This window comes from Mixophyes fleayi, chromosome 4 (assembly GCF_038048845.1).
Source record: "Mixophyes fleayi isolate aMixFle1 chromosome 4, aMixFle1.hap1, whole genome shotgun sequence".
Lineage (NCBI taxonomy): Eukaryota > Metazoa > Chordata > Amphibia > Anura > Limnodynastidae > Mixophyes > Mixophyes fleayi.
In genome coordinates, this window is record NC_134405.1 from 231221563 (window position 1) to 231249044 (window position 27482).

The 27482-nt window shown below is 40.2% G+C and overlaps 1 protein-coding gene across 2 annotated transcripts in view; it reads right to left on the minus strand.

Moving 5' to 3' along the window:
• Positions 1-1088: 1088 nt before the first annotated feature.
• The window catches only part of MSRB3 (methionine sulfoxide reductase B3), a 197263-nt gene continuing 170869 nt past the window's right edge, over positions 1089-27482 (minus strand). For both annotated transcript variants that reach the window (XM_075209448.1, XM_075209447.1), the window contains 2 exons: positions 9588-9685; positions 1089-3053 (listed from right to left, as the gene is read on the minus strand). In XM_075209448.1, the coding sequence (XP_075065549.1) occupies positions 2898-3053; positions 9588-9685 (254 nt within the window). In that variant the 3' untranslated portion in view covers positions 1089-2897. The remainder of the gene's footprint in view (positions 3054-9587; positions 9686-27482) is intronic.

Consider the following 27482-nt stretch of genomic DNA (forward strand, 5'->3'; position numbering starts at 1 on the left):
TTCCATGTGGCTGTACACACAGCTTTACCTTTGAATGTTACTTTAGATCAGGCACAGTTTAATTCATTTCCTCATAAGAAAGACAGCCCTCTTAACGCTGGGAGTATGTATAACAGTATAGGATTCTCCCAGGAAGCTGAAACATAAGGCTATGTATGTCGGTTATCTGATGACATTTAATATACAAGTGTTAACTGAATATATTTATTTACATAGTGACTGTAAGAAGGTACATCTCTTTGTCCACCCACCTGATGAATGAGTGAGACAGACAGATAGAGTAAGAAAACTAGGGAGAAAATAAGGAAAGATATTACAATGGTACAGATTCATTGATCCTAAATTTATTTTACCTTCTCCCCTAACACTGTTTCCTCTAGCACCCAGTCCCAGGTTTCATCTCCTATTTTCTCTATCTCCTTCACCTGGGATCTGTCCAGTGACCCTGTTCCCTTCAACTGGGATCCTGTTTCTTGGCACCCACTCCTCTCTCCTAGGACCCTCTCCTCTGATGAGAAATTAGGTTAGTCTCTTATTTGATTGTAACAAGACTTGCTTAAAGTACAAACAGGTTAAACACTAAATTATTTTGGTTTATTTAGTACATGTATTTTATCAACACTGAAAAACACAGATTTTACATGTGAAAAAAATAAACACTGGAAACCCTAATTATAAATAATACTTTATTTTATAACCCATGAAATTAAATTCCTTAGTAGCCTTACTAGCAGAGCGCTCAAATATGTTTTCTATCAGCCTCTCAGGGGCAATTACCAGATATCTAGAATGCGTACAATAAAATCCCCAGCAGAAGTATGGAGGCTGAGGAGATGGCGGAGATACCAATGGAGCCACATTGTTTTACATGGCTTATGATTGTGTATAGATCTTCAAAATAAACCTAATATAATGTTATTATATTTCCTAGTTAGTGTTCTCTTTTCCTCTCCTATTATTTGCAGAAAATATGGTTAATTACCAGTTAGAAGAGAGTGCAAATCCAATAACTATAACAGTCCACACATTATCTCAATATCAGATCACCAGAAGTGTTTTTACACATGCCAGTAAGTGTAATGACTATGCAGGTATTAACTTTTTATTCTGCACATAAACATACACTGCAGATGACGGGAGTACAAACTTAATTTTTAATTAAGAAAAGAAAAAGGTTGTCATTACCATATCTATTTGTATCAAGTCATACTGTGCTAGTTGTCACTGTACACTGAAAGACTGTTAAAAGTTATCAAAGTTTTCAAGAAAATGCTCAGCAAAAAGTATTGTCCACATGCAGTAATTGTATCCATCAGTGTTCAGAGAAGAAACCTTAAAAGCAATATATAAATACATAAAATGCTCATAGTATATCTGACTAATTCTGGTGTTCCTGTTTAAAGTCGTAGGGGGTATATTTAGTAAACTGCAGGTTTGAAAAAGTGTAGATGTTGCCTATAACAACCAGATTCTAGCTGTCATTTTGTAGAATGTACAAAATTAATGATAACTAGAATCTGATTGGTTGCTATAGGCAACATCTCCACTTTTTCAAACCCGCAGTTTAGTAAATATACCCCCAGTCCTGATGACTACTCTGAGAGTCCTTTCACAAATGCATAACAGTTTGTATTTTAAATATGTGCATTGTAAATGATAAGAATTAGCAAAAAAAACCTTAGCTTTTCAAGTTGTGTCCTGATAAAAGTAGGATTTCGGCATTTGCTATGACGGATTTAATAAAGACACATACCGATTTACATATGTGCATTAGCCCATCCACAAATTCATCACGCATATATATAGCACCAGAACATCTGCTAAATAACACTTTTTGATTTTTGAAAGGGTTCTGAGATCAAGTTTACTGTAATATAATATATTCTAGAATTTACAGAAAACAAATATTTGAACAAATAAGCTTTGTTTATTATATAGCATCAAAAGTGTTCAGCACATTTCATGAATTTATTATTGTTAGCGCAGAATAGTGCTCTTTAACAGTGTTATATATAAGATCATATCTTGTTACCCACCCATTTATTAAACTTTTACATTTTGTAGATTACTATTTTTTCCTTGTAAACCCCATGAATGTATTGTGTGGACTTAGCTTTGCCAGTACAATTGCTTTGCTTTACTTCCTACCACTGTTTCTTTGGTCTTTTCTTTGAGTATTTTGAATATAAGGATACTAATGTACCCACAGGAGTAATATCGTGCAACACAGCATGTCATTGTGCGTTATCGCTATCACTCAGGAAAGAAAGTTAAAGACAGTGCAAAAACAATACATGTTTGTTGTTTTTTTAGGTGACGATCTAACAGAATAAGTAGTTTATTTTTCTTAGCAAGAACAAACTTTGGCCCACTGCATTTCATTGAATAATAATAACAAATTATACATTTTTGATATAATTTACACACTAAGTTACCTGCATTTTTTGTAAATATCAATGACAGCGCTGAAAACAAGTAACTGTTAAAGGAGAATTCAAGCTTTAGTGGAGCTGACTCTAATTAAATATGTCCTCAGCATCTCCCAAAGCTCCACATGCATGCTGTTCAATAGAGCTCTATAAAGAACTATGGACAGCTTTGCAGTCTTGCTGCAGGGAAAACAAGCAACATTTGGGCAATCTGGCTATCGGCTTCAGGTACAGGTGGGCTGCTAAGAGGGTGGACCCCTTATTTTGTATACATGGGGGAGGCATATATCAACAATTCTACTAAAGGTGGAGTTGTCCTTTAATTGAACATTATATGCAAAAGCAGAAAAATAGTCTATGTTGTACGGAAAATGTATTATAAGTATTATTTTAGTTAGCAAGAGCGCACAGTCCAGAGAATGGCTATTAAACTGTAGATTTTGATGATAAGAACACTTTACTGTATTATTACAATTCAGTCTTTCCGGGTGGGTCTGAAGTACTTCTTTCTTCAGCACCACCTGTCTCCTCTGGTATGAAGTTCAATGATGCAGAGTTTATACAGTATCTTTTACCAGTTGGACGCGGACCATCATCAAAGACGTGACCAAGATGTGCGCCACACTACAATAGAACAAGTTGTAAATTTGTTATTTTCTTGTCATTTAACTTCACTTATAGCACATATAGCAATTAACAGACTAGATATGCTATCTGCGGTCTAATATACTGTAAAATTCTATAATCCACAAGCAATTGTACTATATATCTAAACTCCTTGTAAATATTATTTGTATAAATGGTAAGTTCTGATGTCTTTTGCATTCATTAGGAAACCATGTGTGTTGTAAATGAATAACACAACCCACATTATTATGGATATCAGAATTAATTTTGGAAATCCCTAACCTGTATCAGGCCTTTATAAGGGAACAGAACATATAATATCCTTATCATTTACAGTAGGGGTGCACTATCACATATATGTAGCAAAATATAGCTTCTTATATTCCTCTCCATGGTAACCTCAACTTTGCATCTTTTCAACACCCATTCATAATCCAAGAGTGAAGTTATCCAGTAGACTTCAATACCCTTTGCAACATTCTCCAATCACAATTTGGTGTTGCCATACGAGGAACAGACAGTGCCTTGATAGTAGATGGTCCATAATTCTAGCTTGCCAGCTAGCAACAGCTAGTGGGTGGTGACAGCCTCCAAATGAATAATCTGACATAAAAAATTATTTGAAAAATAAAAGGTTCTAAGCACAGGGTCATGTAATCAGCCGAACCAACTGCCAAGATCTCTTGTGCTTAGCCTTTCAGATTTTCTGTCAGCCGGAAAGATGGAGGACGCTACGTCAGTAGCTGCTACTAATCTAATAGCATTTTATCTCCTCTTCCCACTTCTATGTAAAAATGTAAGGCACACATTACCATAAGAGTTCTCACTTTCATCTGACTCAAGAAATCAAGAAATACCATAGTACCTCAGCTCTATTAAATTTAATAAAAGATAAATTTAAAAGGTACCCACAGCAGGTTCCAGTAAGTAATGGTGTGTGTCAAAAAAAAGAAAGAAAAAAAACATGTTCAAACTAATTACTATTCCCTGACATGGCTCATAACAAACATGCTGAGTTTGCCCTCAGGGAGCTTGATACATCTACCCAGTTGTAGCAGAGGAAAAGGACCAGTCCTCCTCTTCTAGTATCATTTTCTCTCTGTTGGGCGTCAGCCAAGAAAGAAATGATAGGTGCTCCTCTCAGGAGGAAGATGTTAAACCTAGTCAGTTGGTGGACTGGAAGTCAGAAATGGTGGCCGGATCATCGGCATCCTTACAAAGTAGGATGTACTAGTCCTCAGGAATCATCAGCATCCTTAAAGATAACCCAGCCTTAGTAGCCATAGACCTTGACCCTGCTTTCATTTTCATTATAGAGCCAGTGTCTACAGATTCTTTTTTTTTGATAAGTCATTCAGGAAGATCCAGTTCCAGATTGCGGCCATTCCCTTATTCCTAATGCTCGACAAGGCGCAACAGGGGGGTACAGGCTAATGTCTCTAGGGAAAGGCTAATGGCTTCAAAAATGGCATATATCAAGTCCATAAGCAGGGCAATGCTTTTAATTGTCAAATCCTTTAAAGAGATATCTAATGTTAAGAGATGTCGATGAAGTTTTTGGTCCAGATTTTGCAGATGATATCAAATTATACACAAGCATAGAAAATAATTTGCAGATCTAAATGCACTTCTCACCCAAGGTAGCCCTTTCATAAAGGAGGGTTGTTCCCAGAACCAGTGGTGCAATTTTAGACTCCAGAGGTTCTTTTGATTCCAGGTGTGGAGAAGCTGTATACACAGCTTCCACCACCAGTACAGGAGGTGGTACCAATAATAAGCTCTGGGAAGAGAGGTCAATATCACGGTAAGTATAACATATCTCCTCACACAAAGGAGACCTGTTTAGCAGTCTGGAAATCAATAACTTCAAAAAAGTGGGTACTAATGAGATTTTTCAAATCAAAAAAGGACCTGCGCTCAACTCCAAACGGCAAGAGCAGCAATAATTCAGGAATCCCTTCCTGTGTACCAAGCAATGTATAATAAATTAATGCGCTCAAATTGCCTAGAACATACCTATAATATAAATGGAAACTATTTGTAGAATTAGATAGTTAACATGAAATAGTGCAGAATGGTAAAAACAGTGAATTTAATTAGCATAAATAAACAATTCCAGAAAAAAAGGGGGAATGAATATTTCCAACGATAATTGGATTTTGATACATGAGTACATACATAAAATGAAAATAGAAATAACAATAAGATTAAAATAAAATAAAAATTAAAAATAAAAAATGAAAAAATATATAAAAAAATAAAATAAAATAAAATAAAATAAAATTAAAATAAAAGTGAAAAAATCCGGAAAATGCAAAAATGCAGTCCAAATAGAAGCACTCATGAAAGTCCTGGTGAAAAATGACTAAAAAAATGACCTAATAAAGCAAACAGCAATAATCCCAAATGGGGATACAAAAACTGTCCAGATACCTGATGTGTGCTGCGGTCATCCGGCAAATATCACTATGGTAGACAGGATGAAAACAGGAAGGCTAGCGGTGGAGCTCACGGGAACCGATATTGACTGTGTCCCTAGCGATGCTGCAGTATGATGATGGAGAGCCTGGCGTGCGTTCCACAGTGGAACGCATGGACCGGATATCCTGTGACGTCACGAAAGTGGGCGTGTCCCAACGCGTTTCATCTGCAGGAGCAGATTTCTTCAGGGGATGTGGTAGTTTTGCATCTTCCGGATTTTTTCACTTTTATTTTAATTTTATTTTATTTTATTTTATTTTTTTATATATTTTTTAATTTTTAATTTTTATTTTATTTTAATCTTATTGTTATTTCTATTTTCATTTTATGTATGTACTCATGTATCAAAATCCAATTATCGTTGGAAATATTCATTCCCCCTTTTTTTCTGGAATTGTTTATTTATGCTAATTAAATTCACTGTTTTTACCATTCTGCACTATTTCATGTTAACTATCTAATTCTACAAATAGTTTCCATTTATATTATAGGTATGTTCTAGGCAATTTGAGCGCATTAATTTATTATACACTAATGAGATTTTTGCAGTTTTGGACAGGTGTAGCCCAGGCCGCACTGTCATAAGTGTCAGTCCCTTCCTAAACGAGGCATTGGAATCAGCATGCCTTCAAGGGAATCAGCACTCCTCCAAGGGATGATAGAGTTGCCAGATTCCTCAGTCAAGGGTTGGCTTAATTATATCTTTCACATAAAAATCCATATGGCTCTATGTGATCAATTCTCAATATAAAAAAGCTAACTAATTATTTTTTCCACAGATGTTTATGTACGAAGAATCTATCAGACAACCTCTTAGAGATTATTCTTACATAGACCTGAAAGGTGTCTTTCACACCATTTCCATTTACCCAAACCACAGACTGTTCCTAAAATTCAGATGGCAGGACCAGACATATCAATGGGCAAAGACTTTTGGTTTGTCAATCGACCCTTGCATGTGCACAAGAGTAATGAAGGTTATCATCACTTACCTACAATAGAGAGGGTATCCTATTAGTCTGGCCAGACCATCAGTGCCTCAGTACTCACAGGTTCTATGTCCCTACTACAAAACCTAGGGCTCACATAAACAGGGAAAAGTAAACTCCTGTTCCTTATATTCCTAGGGTTCATCCTGGACGCTACCTCCCTCTATCTGTTCCCCATAGAAAGCTGGAGAGTGTCAGATTGGTGGTCAAATGCTTTCTTCAAAGTTCTCAGGTCATACTTCCAAGTCTGGCTAAGACAATGGGGAAGTACCTAGCCTTGTCCACACGCTTCCTTCTTGTACCAATTTACTACAAGGGAATGTAAGGAAGCCTTTTCAGGCTGAAATGTCCTTGGTCAGCACATATAACTTTAACAGATAAGGGAGGAACTCAGCAGTTGGCTGACCTTTACCCTTCCCCTTCCATTACTAAGGGGCCGCTTTCCCTTCACCATATAAATGAATTAGAACTAAGAGCTGCCAGGTTGGCTCTCCATGCTTCAGTCCCTACTCAGCTTTGGGAAGTCTCAGCCCTATTTCAATTAGACAACAATATAGCTTTGTCTTACATAAACGTAAGTCCAGAACCCTTTGCAGTTTAAAAGATCTGGAAATGAGCATTGCCAAGACATCCAATTAAAATAATCAAATACTTATTACGAGAGCAGAACAAGTTAGCGGATTCCTTGTCCCAGAGACTATTTCTGAGTTTTGCCTCTCTCACTGTCAAGATCTTCCAGAAAATTGTGCAGGTCCATGAAAATTCACCTAAAATGCTCAAGCACCAAATTTCTTGTTTATAATGTGATCCCAAAGAGCATGGGGGATGAAACCATTGTCATTCCCATAGATGGGCTTTTCTCTTCCTTATGCATTTCCTCTTCTGTACCACCTCTTCAAGGTTCTCCACAAAGTCAAGTCCGACCTTGCAAAAGGATAAGTGCTATAATCAGCTGGAACTGGCACCCTCAGGTTGAAGCTCCTGACTTAATATGAAGCTCCTGACTTAATTGGCTTTATCCAGTTGTCATCATTTCATTACTCCCCTTGCCAGGTGCTCCTTTGAACTTATACGCAGTTACCAGTTTGCTTCCTAGTTCCATAAGTTAACATACCATTACAATGTTCTTCCTTACATTGTTAGCACTCACTGCAGAAAGTACTGTTAATGTTGTTATTAAGTGTGCTACCTTTCCCCGTGGAAGCAATTTGTGTGATTTAACATTCACAGAAATCAAATTTCTGTATCCGCTTAACTGCATCTTATATCTGTTCTAGATCGATTACCATCTTCAGTCTTCCAGAAAATCTGACAGGCTAAGCACGAGGGACATTGACAATCGGTTCTGCTGATCACATGACCCTGTGCTTAGAACTCTGTGCCACATTAATCAAAATTATGTTTCATAAAATGTTTTCATGTCAGCATGTTCTTTTGGAGACTGTCACCACCCACTAGCAATCCGATGTTCACTAGAAAAAATAGAGTTTGAATATCATTGATTCCTCGAAGCTCCATTTTTTGTGTGAGAATATTCCACAGTGTTTGGTACTCCTTGTGAAGCTGCCCATTACTTCAAGGGGGAGGAAAATGACTGTGATTTAACAGCTCCAGTATACCAGTTAGTATATTACAAGTTTACTTATGAAGGTAGATATAATAGCAGTCATTAACACCATACATGACCTCCATAGGGTTTATTCATGCTCATAAAGTAGTGAAATTTAATGGCATAGCTCTCATGGGTTCAATTCCGAGCAAAGAATTAATCTGCGTGTAAATTGTATATTTTCCCTGTGTTTGCATGGGTTCCCGCTGGGTGCTCCGGTGTCCTCCCACACTCCAAGGTAGGTTCTATATAAATGTTGATAAATAAAAAAAATGAAAGAAATTTGGCTAGTTCATTAGCAGCAACTTAATCCCTATAGATGTGTTTTACGGTACATACACACATATTCTAATTATCAATGGTCAAAGTGGGCCAGGACACCGTGGTATGCCATACCGCCACTTCTCTTACTGCCTTCATTCCTGTAGCAGTATTTAACACTAGTATTCTGGTTTCCAGCAATAATGGTCAACCTAGAATACGAAGAAATCTTATTTAAACAAGGTTTGTATCAAAGAATAAAACATAATGCTGTTTCTGGGTCTTAATAAGTGACATTTTGATTAATTCACTATAAGTATTCTAATTAAAAAAGAATAGCAACTCCCAAAACTTTCAAACGTTGCATGTCAAAATAATATGTGCCAGTATACATGATGGTCCATTTGGTGGATAGTGTTTCCACACTAACAAACATGCACATTTTTTTCCCTTTGGTTTTTAATATATATATTGTTATTTATATATATATATTGTGGCAAGAGCCCGCTACTGCAGAAGCACATGCAAACAACTTCTTCCTTTTTATGTAGTTTTATTGTCAGGATGGTAAATGTTTTGACACCGTACAGATTTCACAGCAATTCTTGGAGACCCTAAACGCTAGCTAGACATAGCTCAGCTCTCTCAAGACCAGCCAGCTTCCCCAGCGTTGGTCTCCCTGCACAAATGACACAAACAAGCTTTTATGCATGATACTCCTCCCCAGCCCTAGCTTGATGGGTAGATGACACACCCACCTTCTCTTTAAAGGAAACGCCCATCACTGGTTCTGTTTGCACTAACAGACCCACCCTGTCTGTTTGCTGAGAGGAAATCATGTAAGTTAACCAAACTTAAACTATTGTTTGTTACACATAAGTTATCAATCTAGGTGAATCACTGCACAAATGTTTTACTCTACTTCCATGCTTTCTCTGCATATTGCCAGCTAAATGCCTCCCTTTGTTACAATATAAGCAATACAAGACTATTGCATCTTTATCACGAAGCAGACACCATAGTATGGTGGGGATCCAGGAAGCTGCACCCTGAACGATCTGTCAGTCTTTGGGAGGAGACTGGACAGTTATAACACTAGGAGACTTACAGAGTGGAGGATGTCTACATCCCTAATGATCAGTGCCACCCTAATTTACTACAACCTAAACTGAGCCATGGAAACTTACTGACCTGACTGCAGCTTGTTTCCACTCTGTGCATCCCATATGAGAAGTCGTCAATAAGTGTTAATGCTTCTGGATTGACAACATCATAAAATGAAGGCCAACCTACACAAAAAATAAAAATAAGATAAAAAAAGAATTGTTAATGTTAAATGCAATGATGTGGGCAAGCTAAATGAAGGTTGATTTACTTACAACAGTATTATTATTATTATTAGCCTTTATTTATAGGGCGCCACAAAATTTCCGTTGTGCCGTGCAGAGACAGACATAAGACCATAACGGGTAGATACAGTACCGAACATTAAACAAACAGTACCAGGACTTCAAACACTCCAAACATAGCTTGCATAGTAAGTAGGAGCAGAAGGTAGAGAAGCAAGAGGGAAGAGAGCCCTGCTCATAAGAGCTTACATCCTAGAGGGAGGGTAAACAGACAGGAGGCACAAAGGGAGTTAGAGAAGGGGATCAAGCGCAAACGAGGGCGGAGAGAGAGGGTAAGGTAATTAAGTATGGTTAGAAGATTAGACGGATGGCTGTTAGGCTTTGAGGAAAAGATTAGTTTTGAGTGCCCGTTTGAAGGAGCCCAAATTAGGGGACAGTCGGATGGAGCGAGGGAGGTCGTTCCAATGAAGAGGGCCAGCCCGTTAGAAGTTTTGGATTCTGGAGTGGTGTCATGTGCAAGCTAATGTTTAGGCATAAATCTGCAAATATATGTTTGTGTATTACTTCCTAGAAATAGTGTGACCTGGTGCTCTTAGAAGCTGTTAGATCAATGGGTTTTGTGGATGTTAAACCACCCAGGGGGGCTGGTAGATAAGGATAGCACCTTATACCATTTATGGCAGGATGGCAAATGTGAATGCCTTTGAGGAGATCTCTTGCAAGACAATGAAATCTCACACATGTTTGGGAGGCCCCAGACAGGCCGACTGCAGAGACTGGGTTGTATGTTAATGACAGATTCAAGCTGAATAAGGGCACAGGAAAAGATCATATCATTTTCTCCAATATCATACATACCAGAGGCATGTGTGGTATGCAGATGAAGGGAAACTTAGGACCTGTTGTGTGAAGGTAAAATCATGTTCGTAAACCATACTGTTGAAAAGTTAGGACGGTGTAAAGAAAACTTGACTTAGAGGTATTCAAACAGCAAAGTCATAAGACCCTAATTTGCATTCTCCCCTCCTGTTGGTTCTGACCTCACAGGGAAGGGGGCTGGGGGGCCCTGTAGCTTGACTTTAAAACTGTATTGGAAATGTAACCCTGGGTTCTTCTTCTGAGGGAGTTTAATTGAAGAGGTTCCATTTTTTCCTGCTCCTCCCGGCACCACAAACTTGATTCTAAGTGAGGTATCAATTCTGTGTTTTATCCTTTTTATTTTATAAGAAACAATTGCACTCTATTTGTATGTCATTTTATTATCTTTTTATCTTAAGCATTGTGGATGTATTTTCCATATTAAATTACACTTAATAAGTTCTAGTCTCTGTGTTCTTATGAATTCACGCGACAGTTTGGTCCAGACGCTACCTAATTGAAACGGTGCAAACCTTGTGGTTTAAGTGAACTCTGATTAAAGTAAATTGTGTTGGATTAATGCTAGGGAGAACCGAAGGCTTCCTAAATAAGAGTGTCAGCTCTTATCCGAAACAACCTTGGTGGTGGTAATTAGTATCGCAAAGCTAGTGTGTGGCATAGATAGGGAAGGATTTAATCATTTTAGACAGACCAGGTGGTTGTCTTTGTGGTTGACCCTGTGTCACGTAAGCGTCACGCAGACTCAGGTGAGTGCTGTTCGTGACAAATTGGTGGCAAGCTTGTGGGATATATTTTTAATTTTTTTTTTTAAGAACTTAAGTGAATTAGGGTTGTGTGATCCCTGAGAGAGGAAATACAGACTAATTCACCAGAGACTGAACTCAATGCTTAAAACATTTATAAGACATACAGCAATTGTTTCTTTCCCTCCCCTTCTCTTTTTTTTCTTATCTTTTTTTATTTGGCATTAAACTGAGGAAATGGCTGCTGCATATAAACGTTTGACAAAGGAGGCGCTGATTTCAGATTGTGAGGATGCAGGAATTCCCACCAGTGGCAAAAGTAAGGAGCAATTGATTGAAGCTCTTGTACAGAGGGATGAACATCAACTCACAGTTGTGTCGGAGGAAGAGCATAGCCAGGACTCAGGAGCGGACCTGACTGTGGATATTCCTCAAAACCAGGGACGGTTAATTTCGGATGATTCTAATGGTGCATGTGTGGACACTGCTATGGACGTTTATATGCAAACCGCCCTGAAATATTTGGGCCCAGCGGACATTACAACTAAAATGCAACTCATACAGCAGTTCCAGGAGAAGGAAGCTGCTGACCGTCAGGAGAGAGAGAGACACGCTGCTATGGAGGCAGCAGAGAGGCACGCTGCTATGGAGGCAGCAGAGAGGCGCGCTGCTATGGAGGCAGCGGAGCGCCAAGCAGAAAGAGAATCTGCCGAGCGAGAGGCAGATAGGAGATATGAGCTGGAGCTTGCCAAGCTCAAACGCCAGTCAGAAGCGAAAGACACTGGTATTAGCAGACCCCGTCCTGAGAATTTCCCTGTATTGGAAAAAGACGGGGATGTAGATGCTTTTTGCGAGGATTTGAAAAGACTTGCCGACAGTATGGACTGGCCAAAGATCAGTGGGCACAATATTTAACCCCTGGTTTGCGAGGTAAAGCATTAGAGGCCTTTGCAGATCTTCCACCTGAGATGGACGGAAATTATGAGGCAATCAAAAGTGCCCTGTTGCAACGTTTTAACATCACCCCAGAGGCGCATAGGCAGAAATTCAGAGATTTAAAACGCAGTGCCTCTGACACATATTCAGGACTTGTGGCCCAGCTGGGTGCTTCCTTCAAACAGTGGGTTGGAGGACTACAGATCACCACATTTGATGCTCTGCAAGATTTGATGATCCAGGAGCAGTTTCTGACTTTGTGCCCAGCTGATGTGAAGGAATGGGTAGTGGATCGTGACCCTACATCATCTGCGGAAGCAGCTAGACTGGCTGACAAGTACACTGTCACCCGGGCACCTGCAGCTAAAAGAGGAACTTTTGTGCCAGGGCAGTCGGCCTGGAAAGGGGGCCGGCCAGGAGGATCAACGCCACCCCCCTCAACGCCATCACCCACTGTTTCTTCATCTTTTGGGAGGGTTGGGGTAAAGCCTGCTGTGGGAGACACCCGCAGGTGTTTTGTGTGCAACCAGGTGGGGCACATTAGTACCGCTTGTCCAGAGAAGAAGACCAGTTCACCCTCCGCTGGGGGGGTACCTTCCCTGCAATCTTCACCAGCTGTCCTGTGTGTTGCGGGACCAGAAGGGGGCCGGAAGGACAACCTACAAACAGTCACTGTGGGTGACAAGGTAACTGTGGGGTTAAGAGACACTGGTGCGGATGTTACATTAGTTCATTCAGAACTGATAGGGTTAGAGGACTTCATTCCAGGAAAATGTATTTCTGTGAAAGGGGCTGGAGGAATTCACCTAACTGTACCTGTAGCCAAAGTCTACCTTGATTGGGGTGCTGGAAGAGGTATAAGGGATGTCGGGGTCTCGGATAATATGCCTATAGATGTGTTACTGGGGACAGATTTAGGAAGAATGTTGTCTCAGTATGTCTGTAATGACGATGTCAATGCCACCCCTGTTACTGTGTCAGAATCAACTGAAAGTACCAAAGTTTGTTCCCAGGTAGCAGGAGGTGACAAGGAAAAGGTCTGTTCAATTGCACCTGAAAGGTGTAAACCAGGATGTGACAGGGACAGGGAATGTCTTATTATACCTTATGTAGGTAATGATGCTAATGTCACTGTGTTAGAATCAGCTAAGAATACCAACGTTTGTTCCCAGGCAGCAGGGTGTGACAGGGAACGGAAATGCCATATTATACCTGAAGTGTGTAATGATTTTAATGCCGCCCATGTTACAGTACCAGAACCTGCTGAGAGTAACCATGTTTTTTCCCAGGCACCAGGAGGTGACAAGGAAAGAGAATGTATTATTGTACCTAATGCGAATAATGAGGATAATGCCAATAACAGTATTGTGTTAGAATCCAAACCTGTCTTCACACTGACATCTTGTCATGGGATAGGGACAGCGGACATTGTTATTGCAGAAATTGGCATTAATACTGGTGTAAATATTATGCTTACTAGAAATGGGTCAGATGCCCATGTGATTACTTCTGTTGTGCTAGAGAAAGACAATGTTTCTACCCAGGTAATATGCCCAGAAGATGCTGTACAAGGTAACTGGGAGGGCGGGCAGAGTGAAGATGTATATTCTGTGCCTAAACCAGCTGCACACAGAGCTGGTGAGCATGGGGGGGAGACACCTAGTCCTGACCAACGGGAAATAGCGAGTGACAGCAATCCTTACCTTGCTGCTGGGACCTGTAGTTCGAATGTTCACCACTCAGATCTACATCTGAGTTCTGACCATTCATCTGAGTTTTCTATAGAGACAGGGGGGTCAGTGGCTAGCCCACTCTCACTTAGCCAGCCGTCTAACAGCTTAGAGGAGGTAGATGAGGGGCCCAAACTCCCTGTTACTCTACACCCCCAGATAGATGAGTCCAAGAGGGAGGGGAGCATCCTGTTCCGTAGCCCCCAAGATAAGAATTGCATAGTGTGTCCCCACCTAGAAGTGCAGTGTCAGGAATCCCAGGCCATTGTTCCCTCAGGCTTTAACTTAGAGGACATGAGAATTAGAGACAAAGTGCACACTGCAACAGGGTTGGTACATGAGAACATGACGCAGGCCCAGACAAGCCAGAAGCAGTGGTATGATCCCCCTGCCAGGATGATAGAGAGAAATTTTCATGATAATCTGTTGAAGGCTCCTAATGACAATGATGCGTGTGCCCTGACAGTCTGTAGATTGCCAGATGAGGGGAAGAAGGACTTGCCATTGGATCTAGTAGCTGCAGCGCAAGGGATAGGACCCTTTAAGAATACAGAGGTTAGCCCACAGATATTGCCAGACCAGAATTCCCAGCAGTCTGAGATATGTAACCCCTTTTTAACCCTTCTCCCCAGAGAACCTATTGAGACCCGGCTAACAGCTATTCCATTTGAACCAGGTGGGATCTGTGGGAGATGGCTTGGGCTATGACCTGTCAGTCAATTCCCATGCCATCTCTTAAAAAGGGAAGGTGTCATGTGCAAGCTAATGTTTAGGCATAAATCTGCAAATATATGTTTGTGTATTACTTCCTAGAAATAGTGTGACCTGGTGCTCTTAGAAGCTGTTAGATCAATGGGTTTTGTGGATGTTAAACCACCCAGGGGGGCTGGTAGATAAGGATAGCACCTTATACCATTTATGGCAGGATGGCAAATGTGAATGCCTTTGAGGAGATCTCTTGCAAGACAATGAAATCTCACACATGTTTGGGAGGCCCCAGACAGGCCGACTGCAGAGACTGGGTTGTATGTTAATGACAGATTCAAGCTGAATAAGGGCACAGGAAAAGATCATATCATTTTCTCCAATATCATACATACCAGAGGCATGTGTGGTATGCAGATGAAGGGAAACTTAGGACCTGTTGTGTGAAGGTAAAATCATGTTCGTAAACCATACTGTTGAAAAGTTAGGACGGTGTAAAGAAAACTTGACTTAGAGGTATTCAAACAGCAAAGTCATAAGACCCTAATTTGCATTCTCCCCTCCTGTTGGTTCTGACCTCACAGGGAAGGGGGCTGGGGGGCCCTGTAGCTTGACTTTAAAACTGTATTGGAAATGTAACCCTGGGTTCTTCTTCTGAGGGAGTTTAATTGAAGAGGTTCCATTTTTCCCTGCTCCTCCCGGCACCACAAACTTGATTCTAAGTGAGGTATCAATTCTGTGTTTTATCCTTTTTATTTTATAAGAAACAATTGCACTCTATTTGTATGTCATTTTATTATCTTTTTATCTTAAGCATTGTGGATGTATTTTCCATATTAAATTACACTTAATAAGTTCTAGTCTCTGTGTTCTTATGAATTCACGCGACAGTTTGGTCCAGACGCTACCTAATTGAAACGGTGCAAACCTTGTGGTTTAAGTGAACTCTGATTAAAGTAAATTGTGTTGGATTAATGCTAGGGAGAACCGAAGGCTTCCTAAATAAGAGTGTCAGCTCTTATCCGAAACAACCTTGGTGGTGGTAATTAGTATCGCAAAGCTAGTGTGTGGCATAGATAGGGAAGGATTTAATCATTTTAGACAGACCAGGTGGTTGTCTTTGTGGTTGACCCTGTGTCACGTAAGCGTCACGCAGACTCAGGTGAGTGCTGTTCGTGACAAGTGGGATGAGGTCATCAGGGTGGAGGAGAGACGAAGGTCATTGGCTGACCATAGGGAACGGGATAGAGTGTGAATGGAGGTTAGAAATGTAAGGAGCAGTGGAGTGGGAGAGGGCCTTGTAGGTGAGTGTGAGGAGTTTGAAAATTATTCTGTAGGGGAAGGGAAGCCAGTGAAGGGCGAGGCAGAGAGGGGAGGCAGAAGAGTGGCGGGAGAGAAAGATGAGTCTCGCAGCCACGCTGAGTATAGACCTGAGGGGGGCAAGATGGGAGAGGGGAAAGCCAGTGATAAGGTTACAGTAGTCAATACGGGAGATGATGGGAGCATGGATGATGGTTTTGGTGGCATCCTGGGAAAGCAAGTGTCAGATGCAGGCGATAGTACGAAGTTGAAAGCGAAAGAATTGGGTGAGATTGTATGTGGGGGGTAAAAGCGAGGGAGGAGTCGAGGGTTATGTCCAGGCACCGGAGTTGGGAAATAGATGAGTTGGTGGTGTTGTTGACAGTGATAGAGAGATTGAGATGGGATGAAGCTCTAGAAGGAGGGAAGACGATGAATTCAATTTTGGCAATGTTGATTTTGAGAAAACGTGAAAACATCCAAGAGGATATGGCGAAAAAGGCAGTCAGATACACGAGAGAGACAGGAGGGGGAGAGATCGGGAGAAGAAATGTAGAGTTGAAGTATTTTGTTGTGACTATTGAGCATTTCCTCTAAAGATTTTAGCCAAAGATATAAAGGTGCAATATTTCCTTAAATACTCATGCTTTACTGGAGCTTACACGCACACACACACACACACACAAATACACACAACACAATGAGGCAGCACTACTAACCAATTGTTATAAATAAAGAGATGCTTATTTTAAAATTAAAACTTTTGGGTTTAAAAACTTTATGCAATATATAGAAACATTACTTTTGATTTAATTAATATTGAAGCTTAATTATGTGTACATTTAAAGCCACACGCATGCACTTTAAAGGTCCGCATGGCTTCGTTAGGAAACCACAGCACTCTAAATGTATCAAAAAGTGGACCATATTCACTCCTTACTCTTAGTGGAAAACACTTTTCCCATGAAGCATGTGGGTGCTTTGTGGCCACCATTGGTTTCAGTTGAGGCACAATGAAAGCCCCTTATGTAGCAGGGGAGCAGCATTCTCCATTCAAAGAGAGGGTATTTTTTTATGCAGTTGTTTCCTAGTTCACTGTGTTGCCACAGCCCTTCGATGCAAAATATGTCTTTCCTAAAGTGTAATTTTGATCATAATGTGATATTTTTTCACATTAGCTGACATGATTGCTATATTGAGTATTAGACAGACAGACTGTACAACATTAAGGGTGATGGTGAATGGACAGAGTAATACAACTTTCAACAGGAATAATGCCAAAGGAATAATTACAGTCAGGTCAGAAATTATCCAATCCACATGGTTACATTAATGGTCAAATTATAAGTACAATGCATTATTTATAAATATTATTTTCTAATTGTAAACTTAACAAACAAAAAAATAAGACACTGAAATATAAACATAGAGCGAGAAAAAAGTCCATTAGATGGAGCAAAAGAGCTAAAAAATTTAACAGAATTGACATTAAAATTAGTTTATCAACAATACAGTTTTGCATTTAGTAGTATTGATGTTAGACAGTAATTTACATTTTACATTGTCAATCCATGGCAATAAATATGTTTTCTGAAATTGAGGCAGTATTAAAATCTTACTGAACACAGAAGTCCCCATAGTAATTGATTTTAGGACAACACTAGATTCTGGAACTCTAAATTCTAATCATAAAAACTACTGAGAAAACTGACATATAAATGTATTACATATATTTAGTATTTTTAATAAAAGTACCACTAAACAAAAAAACCTATGTGTACACAAATCATTATTTAGTAAATCACAACCTAGTTGAACAATATTGGAGTACTTTTTGTCCAGAATAAGGCTAATTTTAATTTTTAGTGCATTGTTAACCTCCACACATATGTATATATATATGTTCTATTGAGCAAACCATTAGCATACACAGAACACATGTATATGTTCAGTCTCTCTGGGTGTTGAGTACGGTGATCTCATCACGGGAACATGGGTGGGAGTGACAGCCCCCTATCCTGTGCAATGGCCAGTGACCATATGAAGAGGTCCCAAGCAGTGTAATGCTCCATAAAGAATGTGTGAGGTAAGAACATCCGCACTATATGGATATCATGGTGAAATCTTTAGATATAGGAGAGAAAGACCCTGGGTCTAGTAAGATCTAACTGCCTCTCCACACAAAACCCTATTGTTAGTATTAGTCAGGGGCTGGCTGGCAAATTTTAGCATTGACTTTAGATTTTAGTCTTGAATCAGCAGCCCAATGCCCCCTGCCTAGCCAGTTCCTGTTATTCGTTAACATACTCTAAAACTAGCTTAGATGTCACTGACATAATTTATGCATGTTTTAACGCATATTAATAATATTAAAAAATAAACAAGTTCTGGCCCTCCTAGGGGCAAAAATGACTCCCCAACAAAAAACAAAACTCAACAAAATAGATGAAACAAGTAATTGTAAAAAAAAACCACATCCGGGGGGGGCGTGGCCTAACAGCCATCAAGGTCGGACGCATTTCTGTAGAGCAGTTATTAAGTTACATGAGAGCTCATATTTGCAGATCTTGTAAAGGGGACCACTATCCACCTGCCTGGCTGCCTCAATATTGCCTTTGGTGTGGGACGCTGCAGATCTAGGACCTAACTACCTGTGAACCCTGCATGGATAACCCTCATCATACCAGCATCCTTGGAACGGCTCCCTCTGAGGTACAGTACCCAATTGCCTCCCTGCAGCTCACTGGCGGCGTGCCTCTTATTGCCGGTGGATCTTCCCTACATCTCATGGCATCTCTGCTGGTGGCTGTGCGGCATTGTGACCGGAGACCCGTTGGTGTTCCCCGAGTGGCGGCGACCCCAGTGAGTGTGTGCTCCAGTTGCCAGCCTTCACGGTCACCCGATCTCCCTCCAGACGGCTCTTCTATTTGGCCTGCAGCAAAGCCGCAACGTGTGACCAGAAGTACCCGACGCCATAACTGGCTTCACTTCCGGCCCTCTGGCCTAAATGGAAATCTTGACACGCCGCTCTACAGTTCTCCATATTCCTCCTGTTACTAGTGGTGCTGCAGCTGGAGAAGCTCTACAGTGCCACTCCTTCTCCTAACATTGTTGAAGTGGCTGAGCAACTAAACTCAACTACTCTTCTGGTCGTTACTGGGCATGCTCACACCAGACCTTGCTTCAGTTGAGGATCACTGCTGCCACCAGGTGATTATTATATTCTCTATTTATTACATCCTGTGCTTAATGAGCTCACACTGACTTTACTAGAGCAATCTCTACACCATCCCTTTGTACTAGATGTAATACGGGTTGCCTTGGTAGTGGAGCTTTCCTACCTTAGATCTGTGACAGACCTGCATAAATATACCCGCTCTGCTATACCGCTCCTACCTATACCACCTGACAAGCAAATAATTACCTCTAGCGCAATCTTCGCTACTACATTACAAATGGTGTGCCACTTGGGCAGCTCCGGTGGTCTGGTGTCTGTCTCCATGGCTCCCTGTCGGTCCACTGGCATCCTTAACTGGGGCTGGTTCTTCTTTGGGAAGGATCCACTATAAAGGATGTATGAATAACTACCCTCTCTGGGCCTACACTATGACCTTGCATGCCCACATGCCATAGCCTATCTGGGCATCTGTTCTCAGGACTGTCTATATCTCTAGTGATCTCAGTATCCAGTCTGGCTCCCCCATCTCCTGTTGAGAACATGTCAACTAAAAAAGTTAAGCTGAATAAATCAGCTCCTCCAGTAAACTTTTTTGGTGCAAGCTCCACCTTTACCTCTTCCACTATACCCCAATCCCATCAGACAGCAAAGACAGTAAGGCAACCATCACAGGCCTCTCCTCCCAGGTCACAACAGGAGCTCACCGACTCTCCAGAGGACTCCCAGACTCTTGAAATAGATGGCCCTATCACTCTATGGTCTATTCACTCCCTATTAACAGTCCTTAAAGCGGACATCACTTCTAAATTCAGGGCGGGCGAACAGATCATCTTGAGAATAAGACAGAAGAGCTTGTTTCTTCCCAAAATGACCTGATCTCTGTTCATGATTTATTGCGTGACTGAGTCTCTGGGATCAATAACAAACTCATCGATCTTCAACACAGGTCACGGCGCAATAACATTAAAATACGGGATATCCCTGACCTGACGTTACTGATCTTTTTCACAAATTGCTGCCATCGGCCTCGTCCAATCACCTTCTTATGGACAGAGTACACCGCCTGCCCAAGTCCAGAAATGCCCTTGACTCTGCATCGAAAGACACTCTGCTTAGGGTGCATTTCTTTCGAATTAAGGAACAGATCCTGGGAGCATAATTGCCTTATTCCCCCACAAGAGAGGCTCTGGGGGATCTACAACTCTACTCGGACATATCCGCTGCTACCTTGGCCAAACGTAGATTGTTCCAGCAAGTCACTGCTGCCCTATGCTCAGCTAACATTCAATATAAATGGGGCTTCCCAACGAATTTCTCATTCATAGGAAGGGTGCCTTGATTGTCATACCAACTCAAACCAAAGGTTTGGAGCTGCTGAAGGATTGGGATCTCAAGGTAGTGGAATAGCCCTCTTCTTCAAAGGCTAACCGTATTACAAAGGAATGGTCAGTGGCTCCCACCTGAGCCTTTCCCTCTCCCGCTGATACTCTGTTGTCACCAATGAGATACCTGTCTGCTGATGGTTTTGCGACCTAATTCATAGGTTCTTGATTTGCTTTGGCTCTCGTGACTATCGGCTGGTAAGACATTCTCCTGCCCTCGAATACCCCATCCCTCCCTTCTGTGGTTGCATCAATATATAGTGACTGCTACGGTTTTGATTATTGCTGTTTTCCATTTGTTTAGGTTTTGGCATGTGAAGATTTACCAATGTTTGCAATTGTTTTACTCACATGTGGTTCTATTATGTAAGTATAGTAGGACATGTACTTTGTCTGTATAACTTCATGTGAGGTATTCATACTTTTTACATCTCCTCGAACGTTATGTTTCTGTTCAGATAGGTCTGAGTGTCCTAGGCCTGGGCTCTCGCCCCCACATAATTACTATATTCTGCTGCTTTATTTTTCTCCTATAGCGGCATAAGTGTTAGTTCCCTAATGTGTACTATTTTGGTATTTCCCCCTGTTCTTCTTTTCTATACTCCAACCCCATCTTTATCTTCCATTCTTGCTTCCCAACTTCAACACCAAAACCGCTATGTTACTGGGTACATACTTATTGCACTAGGGCAGCGATTGCTCAGCAGTGTAAGTGCCCTGATGTTCCACTTCTCCATAAAATTGTTGCTAAACTCCAACGCAGCTATGTGATGGAGACCATAGGTTCCAAATACTCTGCCTTAGCATCCTCCCCCTTGATTAAATGGTCCCTCTGGTACGAGTAATAGATGAACCACCGGACTCCACCAGATTCAATGGATTCAGCTGTCTGCTCCTAAGGTCCAATAGAAACGTAGCTCTGAGTTTCAGCCTCTGTCTAAATACTTGACTACTGAAGTTGTTTCCTCCTGCTCCATTCTTCCCTATCCCTCCCCTTTCTTCCCACTCAATTTTCCCCTCTTTTTCTTTCTCTATCGCTTTCTGGTTAATGTAGGTATAATATTTTGTATTGTATTATGGTTTTTAAAAGCTATTGATAATACCGTTATTGTTGTAAACCACTGTATTTTGTTTTGTGTTATAAAATCTCGATAAAATGATTCAGATATGAAGAAAACAAAAAAAACACATGGGTGGCAACACACACACACATTTTATATATATATATATATATATATATACACACACACACATACTATTACTTAAGCCCACATACGTGGATCACATCTGTATTAAAGGATATAATAATTGCCAAGTTCAGTTTTTTCCCAATTCTACTAGTTTATTCACCTATATAAGCGGCCAAATATAAAACATATTCATTTATTCCAATCTGCTATCAAAAGAAAGAACTACATGTCTTGAAAAACAATATAAAATTAACTTGAGTAGACTAATAGCATAGTTTTTCCTGTGTAATTGAAGCAAGTCATTCCTGTGAAAAATGGCTTGAATTTGAAAGGACAAAACACCTGCAGGTATGAAAAAGTTAAGTTTTGTAAAGGAGTTTTTCCATAACAGTGATTCTCAACAGGTGGCAGCACTACACACACCATAGACACAAAGGTTGGCATACCACCTTCATTCTCCAATCTCCTCTCCCTTGACCACAGAATTATCCATCCCAGGACAAGCTCCTCAGCCAATAAAATGTGTTTCTGCCAGCTGCCCTTGCCAAACAGCCTCCTCCTGGAAATGCCATACCTGCACTCCAGGGGGTAAATATATCAAGCTGAGAGTTTCCCGGCGGGTTTGAAAAACCAACCAGATTCTAGCTATCATTTATTTAGTACATTCTACAAAATTAATGCTATGATCTGATTGGTTGCTATAGGCTACATCTCCACTTTTTAAACCTGCTCAGCTTGATACGTTTACCCCCAGGAGTGCTGCCTAGGTGTGATCATTAATTCAGAACTATCAGTTGTTCCCCACATCGATATCTGAATCGTGTTACATACATTAAAAAACATTTCCAGAATACGCACATACATCACACAAGACACTACAAGAACTTTAATTCATGCACTCATCATCTCCCGCATTGACTATTGCATTTTCCTCATTAATGGTCTTCCCTGAATCACCTCTACAATCTATTTTGCACGCAGTGGCTAGATTGAATTTCCTTGCAAATCTTTCTTCCTCTGCTGAGCCACTCTGACAGTCTCTACATTGGTTGCCTGTTTTTCACCGAATCCAATATTAAATACTTCTAATAACATCGAAAGCCATCAACAAAACTGAACCAATATAAATCTTCTCACTTGTCTCAAAATATCTACCAACTAGATACCTCTGTTCTGCACAAGATCTGCATCTCACATTACATCCTCCCATTCCCCATGGTTACAAGACTTGTTTCTTTCTTTCTTTCTTTCTGGAATGCCTTCCCTCGCACCATAAGACTTTCCTCTTGTCTTCAAACCTTCAAGCATACTCTAAAACACCACCTCTTCAGGCAAGTTTATAAAATTGCTTAAAATCCCTAGGTTACCCTATTACCATTTTTTACACAGTCCACACAAGACAGAAACTATTTGATCAACATTGCTAAGTGACTGGATCATATAGCCCACTAAGCACTTTTTACCTTTGCATTCTGGCTGGATCAATATTCAATATTTAGCACTTAACCTCATGCATCAAATTCCATTGTCCCATAATTTATAAGCTTGCGAGCAGGGCCTTCTCTTCCAGTATTGTTTTAATACTGTGTTTGTTCCCAATTGTAAAGCGCCACACAATTTGCTGGCGCTATATAAATAAATGTTGATGATCATGATGATGGTGATACTTGGTGTATTCTTAAAAAGATATATCAGTGTAAGTTACTATTGCAGTTGCATGCTGATTTTTGTCACCTGTTTTTTTCACTTGGGTGTGAACATTATTCATTTTCATTTTGGCTGTGTTATTAATTTTGGTTTTCTTTTGCTATGAGAAATATTGAATCAAAGGAAAGATAAATAACGAACATTGACACACTACAAAGAACTTGCAATACAAGGACTCTTGCAGGTTTTTTGAATTGTGGAACTTTTTTCTTCTGTTTTTTTCATTTTTGGGGGAACTTTAGTGCCCTTTACACTTCTCATTTTGTATTCTTTGTTTAAGAGTACTATTACTGCCATCTATTGTCCAAAATTAGTATTGGTTTCTGAGTCTGAAGAAGGAGGAATCAATTGTTTCTGTTGGAACTGAAGAAGCTATCTAAGGAGTGCAAAGTGAGATACTCATGTAGATCTCACTGGTGGATGAATAAAAAGTGTCCTGTTTCCTCAATGAATACACAGGAAGAGACTAGGATACATGACTCATGAAAGGCAGCAGAGCTGAAATGCAATCTACATACTATAATTCCAGGGAATCGTTGATTTGTGCCAACTATATTTTCCAAAGTGAAATATTTTTTTTCTATGCATCTTTTTTGTCAGTTTTCGTTTCTTGATTTGTGCCAGCATTTATGGATTGTTATCTTGGTAACCTACTACATACAGTACTTTAAATGAGGTATTTATAGTAAGCATATATGAATTAATTCCTTCTACTAGACATAAACTAATTTCGGCAGACCCCCCCCACACAAACTGTTTCTTAAATTGCTATACATTGCCCAAAATAATCACAGGAATTAATTTACTCAACTCTTTAATCTGCTAAACAGCAATTTTCCTACAAATTCATGCAATTTGTAGCAAATTCCATCCAATTGGAAAAGCGGCTTTTAAAAATCTCAGAGTTCTTCCGATATGTTTCAATGGCACATTCATTTCAATGGTGTTTCTAGTATGTACACTACATGAAAACGCTGATTAAAATGGATGGGCCCATTAAAGTGATTGGGAAAGGCTACAGAGCAGCATTGTTTAAGGTAAAAAATAAATGGCCAGCGCTCCCAACTACGCTGGATAAATAACAAAGTTATTTTTAATATTTAAATTGTGGCTAATGAGTGATTGGGACGTCTTATTCTAGTGTATTTTAAAATTGTGTGTGCGTGTTTACTTTCACTCTTTTCATATAATGAGCAGGAGTATTAGGGACTTATATCCATTATCCTGGAATCACTGGCAACTTTACTTGTTTATAACCCCAGCCCCACTGCCCAGTGTTGGCAGCATCTGGAGAGGGAGACTATTTATTTATTTATTACCTTTAAAACAGCAAATGTATTGAAATGAATGGACCCACTGAAATGAATGGGAAAACATCTGCACATTTTTACAGGACTGGTCCTATTTTTCCCCATCTCACTAGTTTTGAAGCAATCTTAAGTGTCTAAAAAAAAAAGTGAATACAATTTTGGCGATATCCACAGTCATTTGGGATGTAGTTGAAATGTCGACAATCAGAATGTCGACATCATTAATGCCGATGCCATATCATCGACAGTCAAAATGCCTATAGATTCATAATGTCAACACAGTTAAAATGTTGACAGGTAAAATGTGGACAGGCTTTTGGTTGCTTGAACATGCCTTACCATACATTGCCTACATTAGAACACCCATTCCCTCCCTGTGGAGTCGTAAGTACAAAAAGTTGCATGCTTGAATAGCTGCAGTTGCGTACATTCACTTTATGAGCATGCGCAGTGAGAAAAAATGCAGATATGCTACTCAAACAGCTATATGTCTCACGCTGAATAAGGCCTTACTGTTCTCAGTGTTGTAAGGAGCAGGATTCTATTAAAAATCGATTTTTAGAAATAGTGTTTCATTGTGAAGTTCAGATCAATCAGATTAATTTGCTAATCACCAAATCTATTACTACAAGCACCAGCATAACTAAACACTTAATGGCAGCATGGGCACACTGGGACCTGTAGTGCAATATGGCCAAAATGGAATTTATCATTGAAATCATTATTATTACCCCACACCCACCGTCCCAGGGATGTGGGAAGATTCCAAGTGCTATTAGCATGGGGCTTGTTAAACCTAAGGGGGCAGGTTTAACCAGCCTCTCAATTATCGTAGCAGCCGGCCAGCTGCTTATCACATATTATAATTTGGCTATTCTAAATCATTTATAAATAACGGCGATGCTGCCACCCGCGCATGTGCATGCCCCCACTTCCTTACAAATAGACAGGGCTAACGGAATGCAGTAAGCGGGGTAAGCAAGGTAGGAGCACCATGCCTGAGAGGCGCTCCCCTGCACCAGCCTTTCCCGCTTGTCAACTGGCCTAGTAAAAAAGTTACTTGGTGCCACATCCGGCGCCGGCACCCTCCTCCCTTCTCGCTGATTGTCAGGCGTGACACCATCATGTCATGTCACTGTCGGTGAGGAGCGGCGCAGAGATGAACCAGAACGCTGAAGAAAAGACAGGAGATGAAGAGAAGAAGACAGAAGAAAATAAGCTCATAGAAAGAAGCAACAGTATGATAAAGGGGCACAGTGTAATAAAGTGGAAACAGTGTGATGAAGGAGTATACAGTGTGATAATGAGGGGGTACAATGTGATGAAGGGACAAAAGTGTGAAGGAGGTGGCACAGTGTGAAAAAGCGGTAATAGTTTGATGAAGGGGGGGCACAGTGTTATGAAGGAGGGGAGAGGACACAGTGTGAAAGAGGGTGCATTGTGATGAAGGAGGGTGCAATGTGATGGAGGGTACAGTGTGATGAAGGAGGGTGCAGTTTGATGAAGCGGTAACAGTGTGAAGAACCCCCCTTCTTCACACTATTACTGCTTCCCCCTGAAGTACCGCCACTCTAAAACTATTACTGTTATTACGGTAATAGTGCGCATAATTACTGTTATTACAGTAGTTCTGACGCCGGCTTTTTGCTCGCAGCTCCCTGAGCTGTGAGCAAAAAGCCGAGTTAATATTACCGTAATAACGGTAATATCTATAATGCGGTGATACTTCGGGGGGAATTGAATTCCCCCCTTTAAGTTGCCTAACATTCAACTTTGTCTCAGCTGGTGACATATCCCTATATTTAATTATATGCCTTTTGGATTAAAAGAAAAGGAAAACGACCTCCTTCCCAACACACATCCCACGGTTACTTATATAAAATATATGGGAAAAACTAAAACATGTATCAAACATTCCCCATTTAGAATTCACTAGTGAAATGGAATAATAGGAGCAAAAACAGGGATGGATAGATAGAGAGGATCAAGGAGTAAGGGAGGAGTGAGAGAAGGAGAATGTAAGGTACTGGGGAGGGAGGATATCTGCAATGAAGATAGAGGCACATAGGAACAGAGAAAGGAAACAGATAAGGGAAAGATAAAGGGTAACATGGAAGATATAATGAGATATTTTGGAAAGTTTTATTATAATATTATGAAGGAAAATGTAAGTACACCAAGGAGACATGAGTGAGAGGTGGAGGGACACAGAGGAAAGGTGGGGAACATTGGGTCCATAGCCTTGCATAATTTAATATGTTTTATATTATATTGTTAAAACTAATCTAAAATTAATCTTACTCTATCAAAACCCCTAAACCTTTGGGGGCCCCCCAGTCCCTTTGTCGTTCACTTCAAAGTGAAAGTTTCATACCAGCACTTCAAAATTTCCACTTCGACCACAGTATGTAATGTGTGTGTGTATATATATATATATATATATATATATATATATATAGATAGATAGATATATAGATATATATATATATATAGATATATATATAGATAGATATATATATATATATATATATATATATATATATATCTTTTTATTGTTGTATTACAACTTCCCAAGCTAAGCATAACTTTAAATTCAATAGTGTCTGTTCGTTCCAACATATAGATTATGCAATGATAACATGTGTTAAGCATTCCGAAGAATAAAACTGACTGTATAT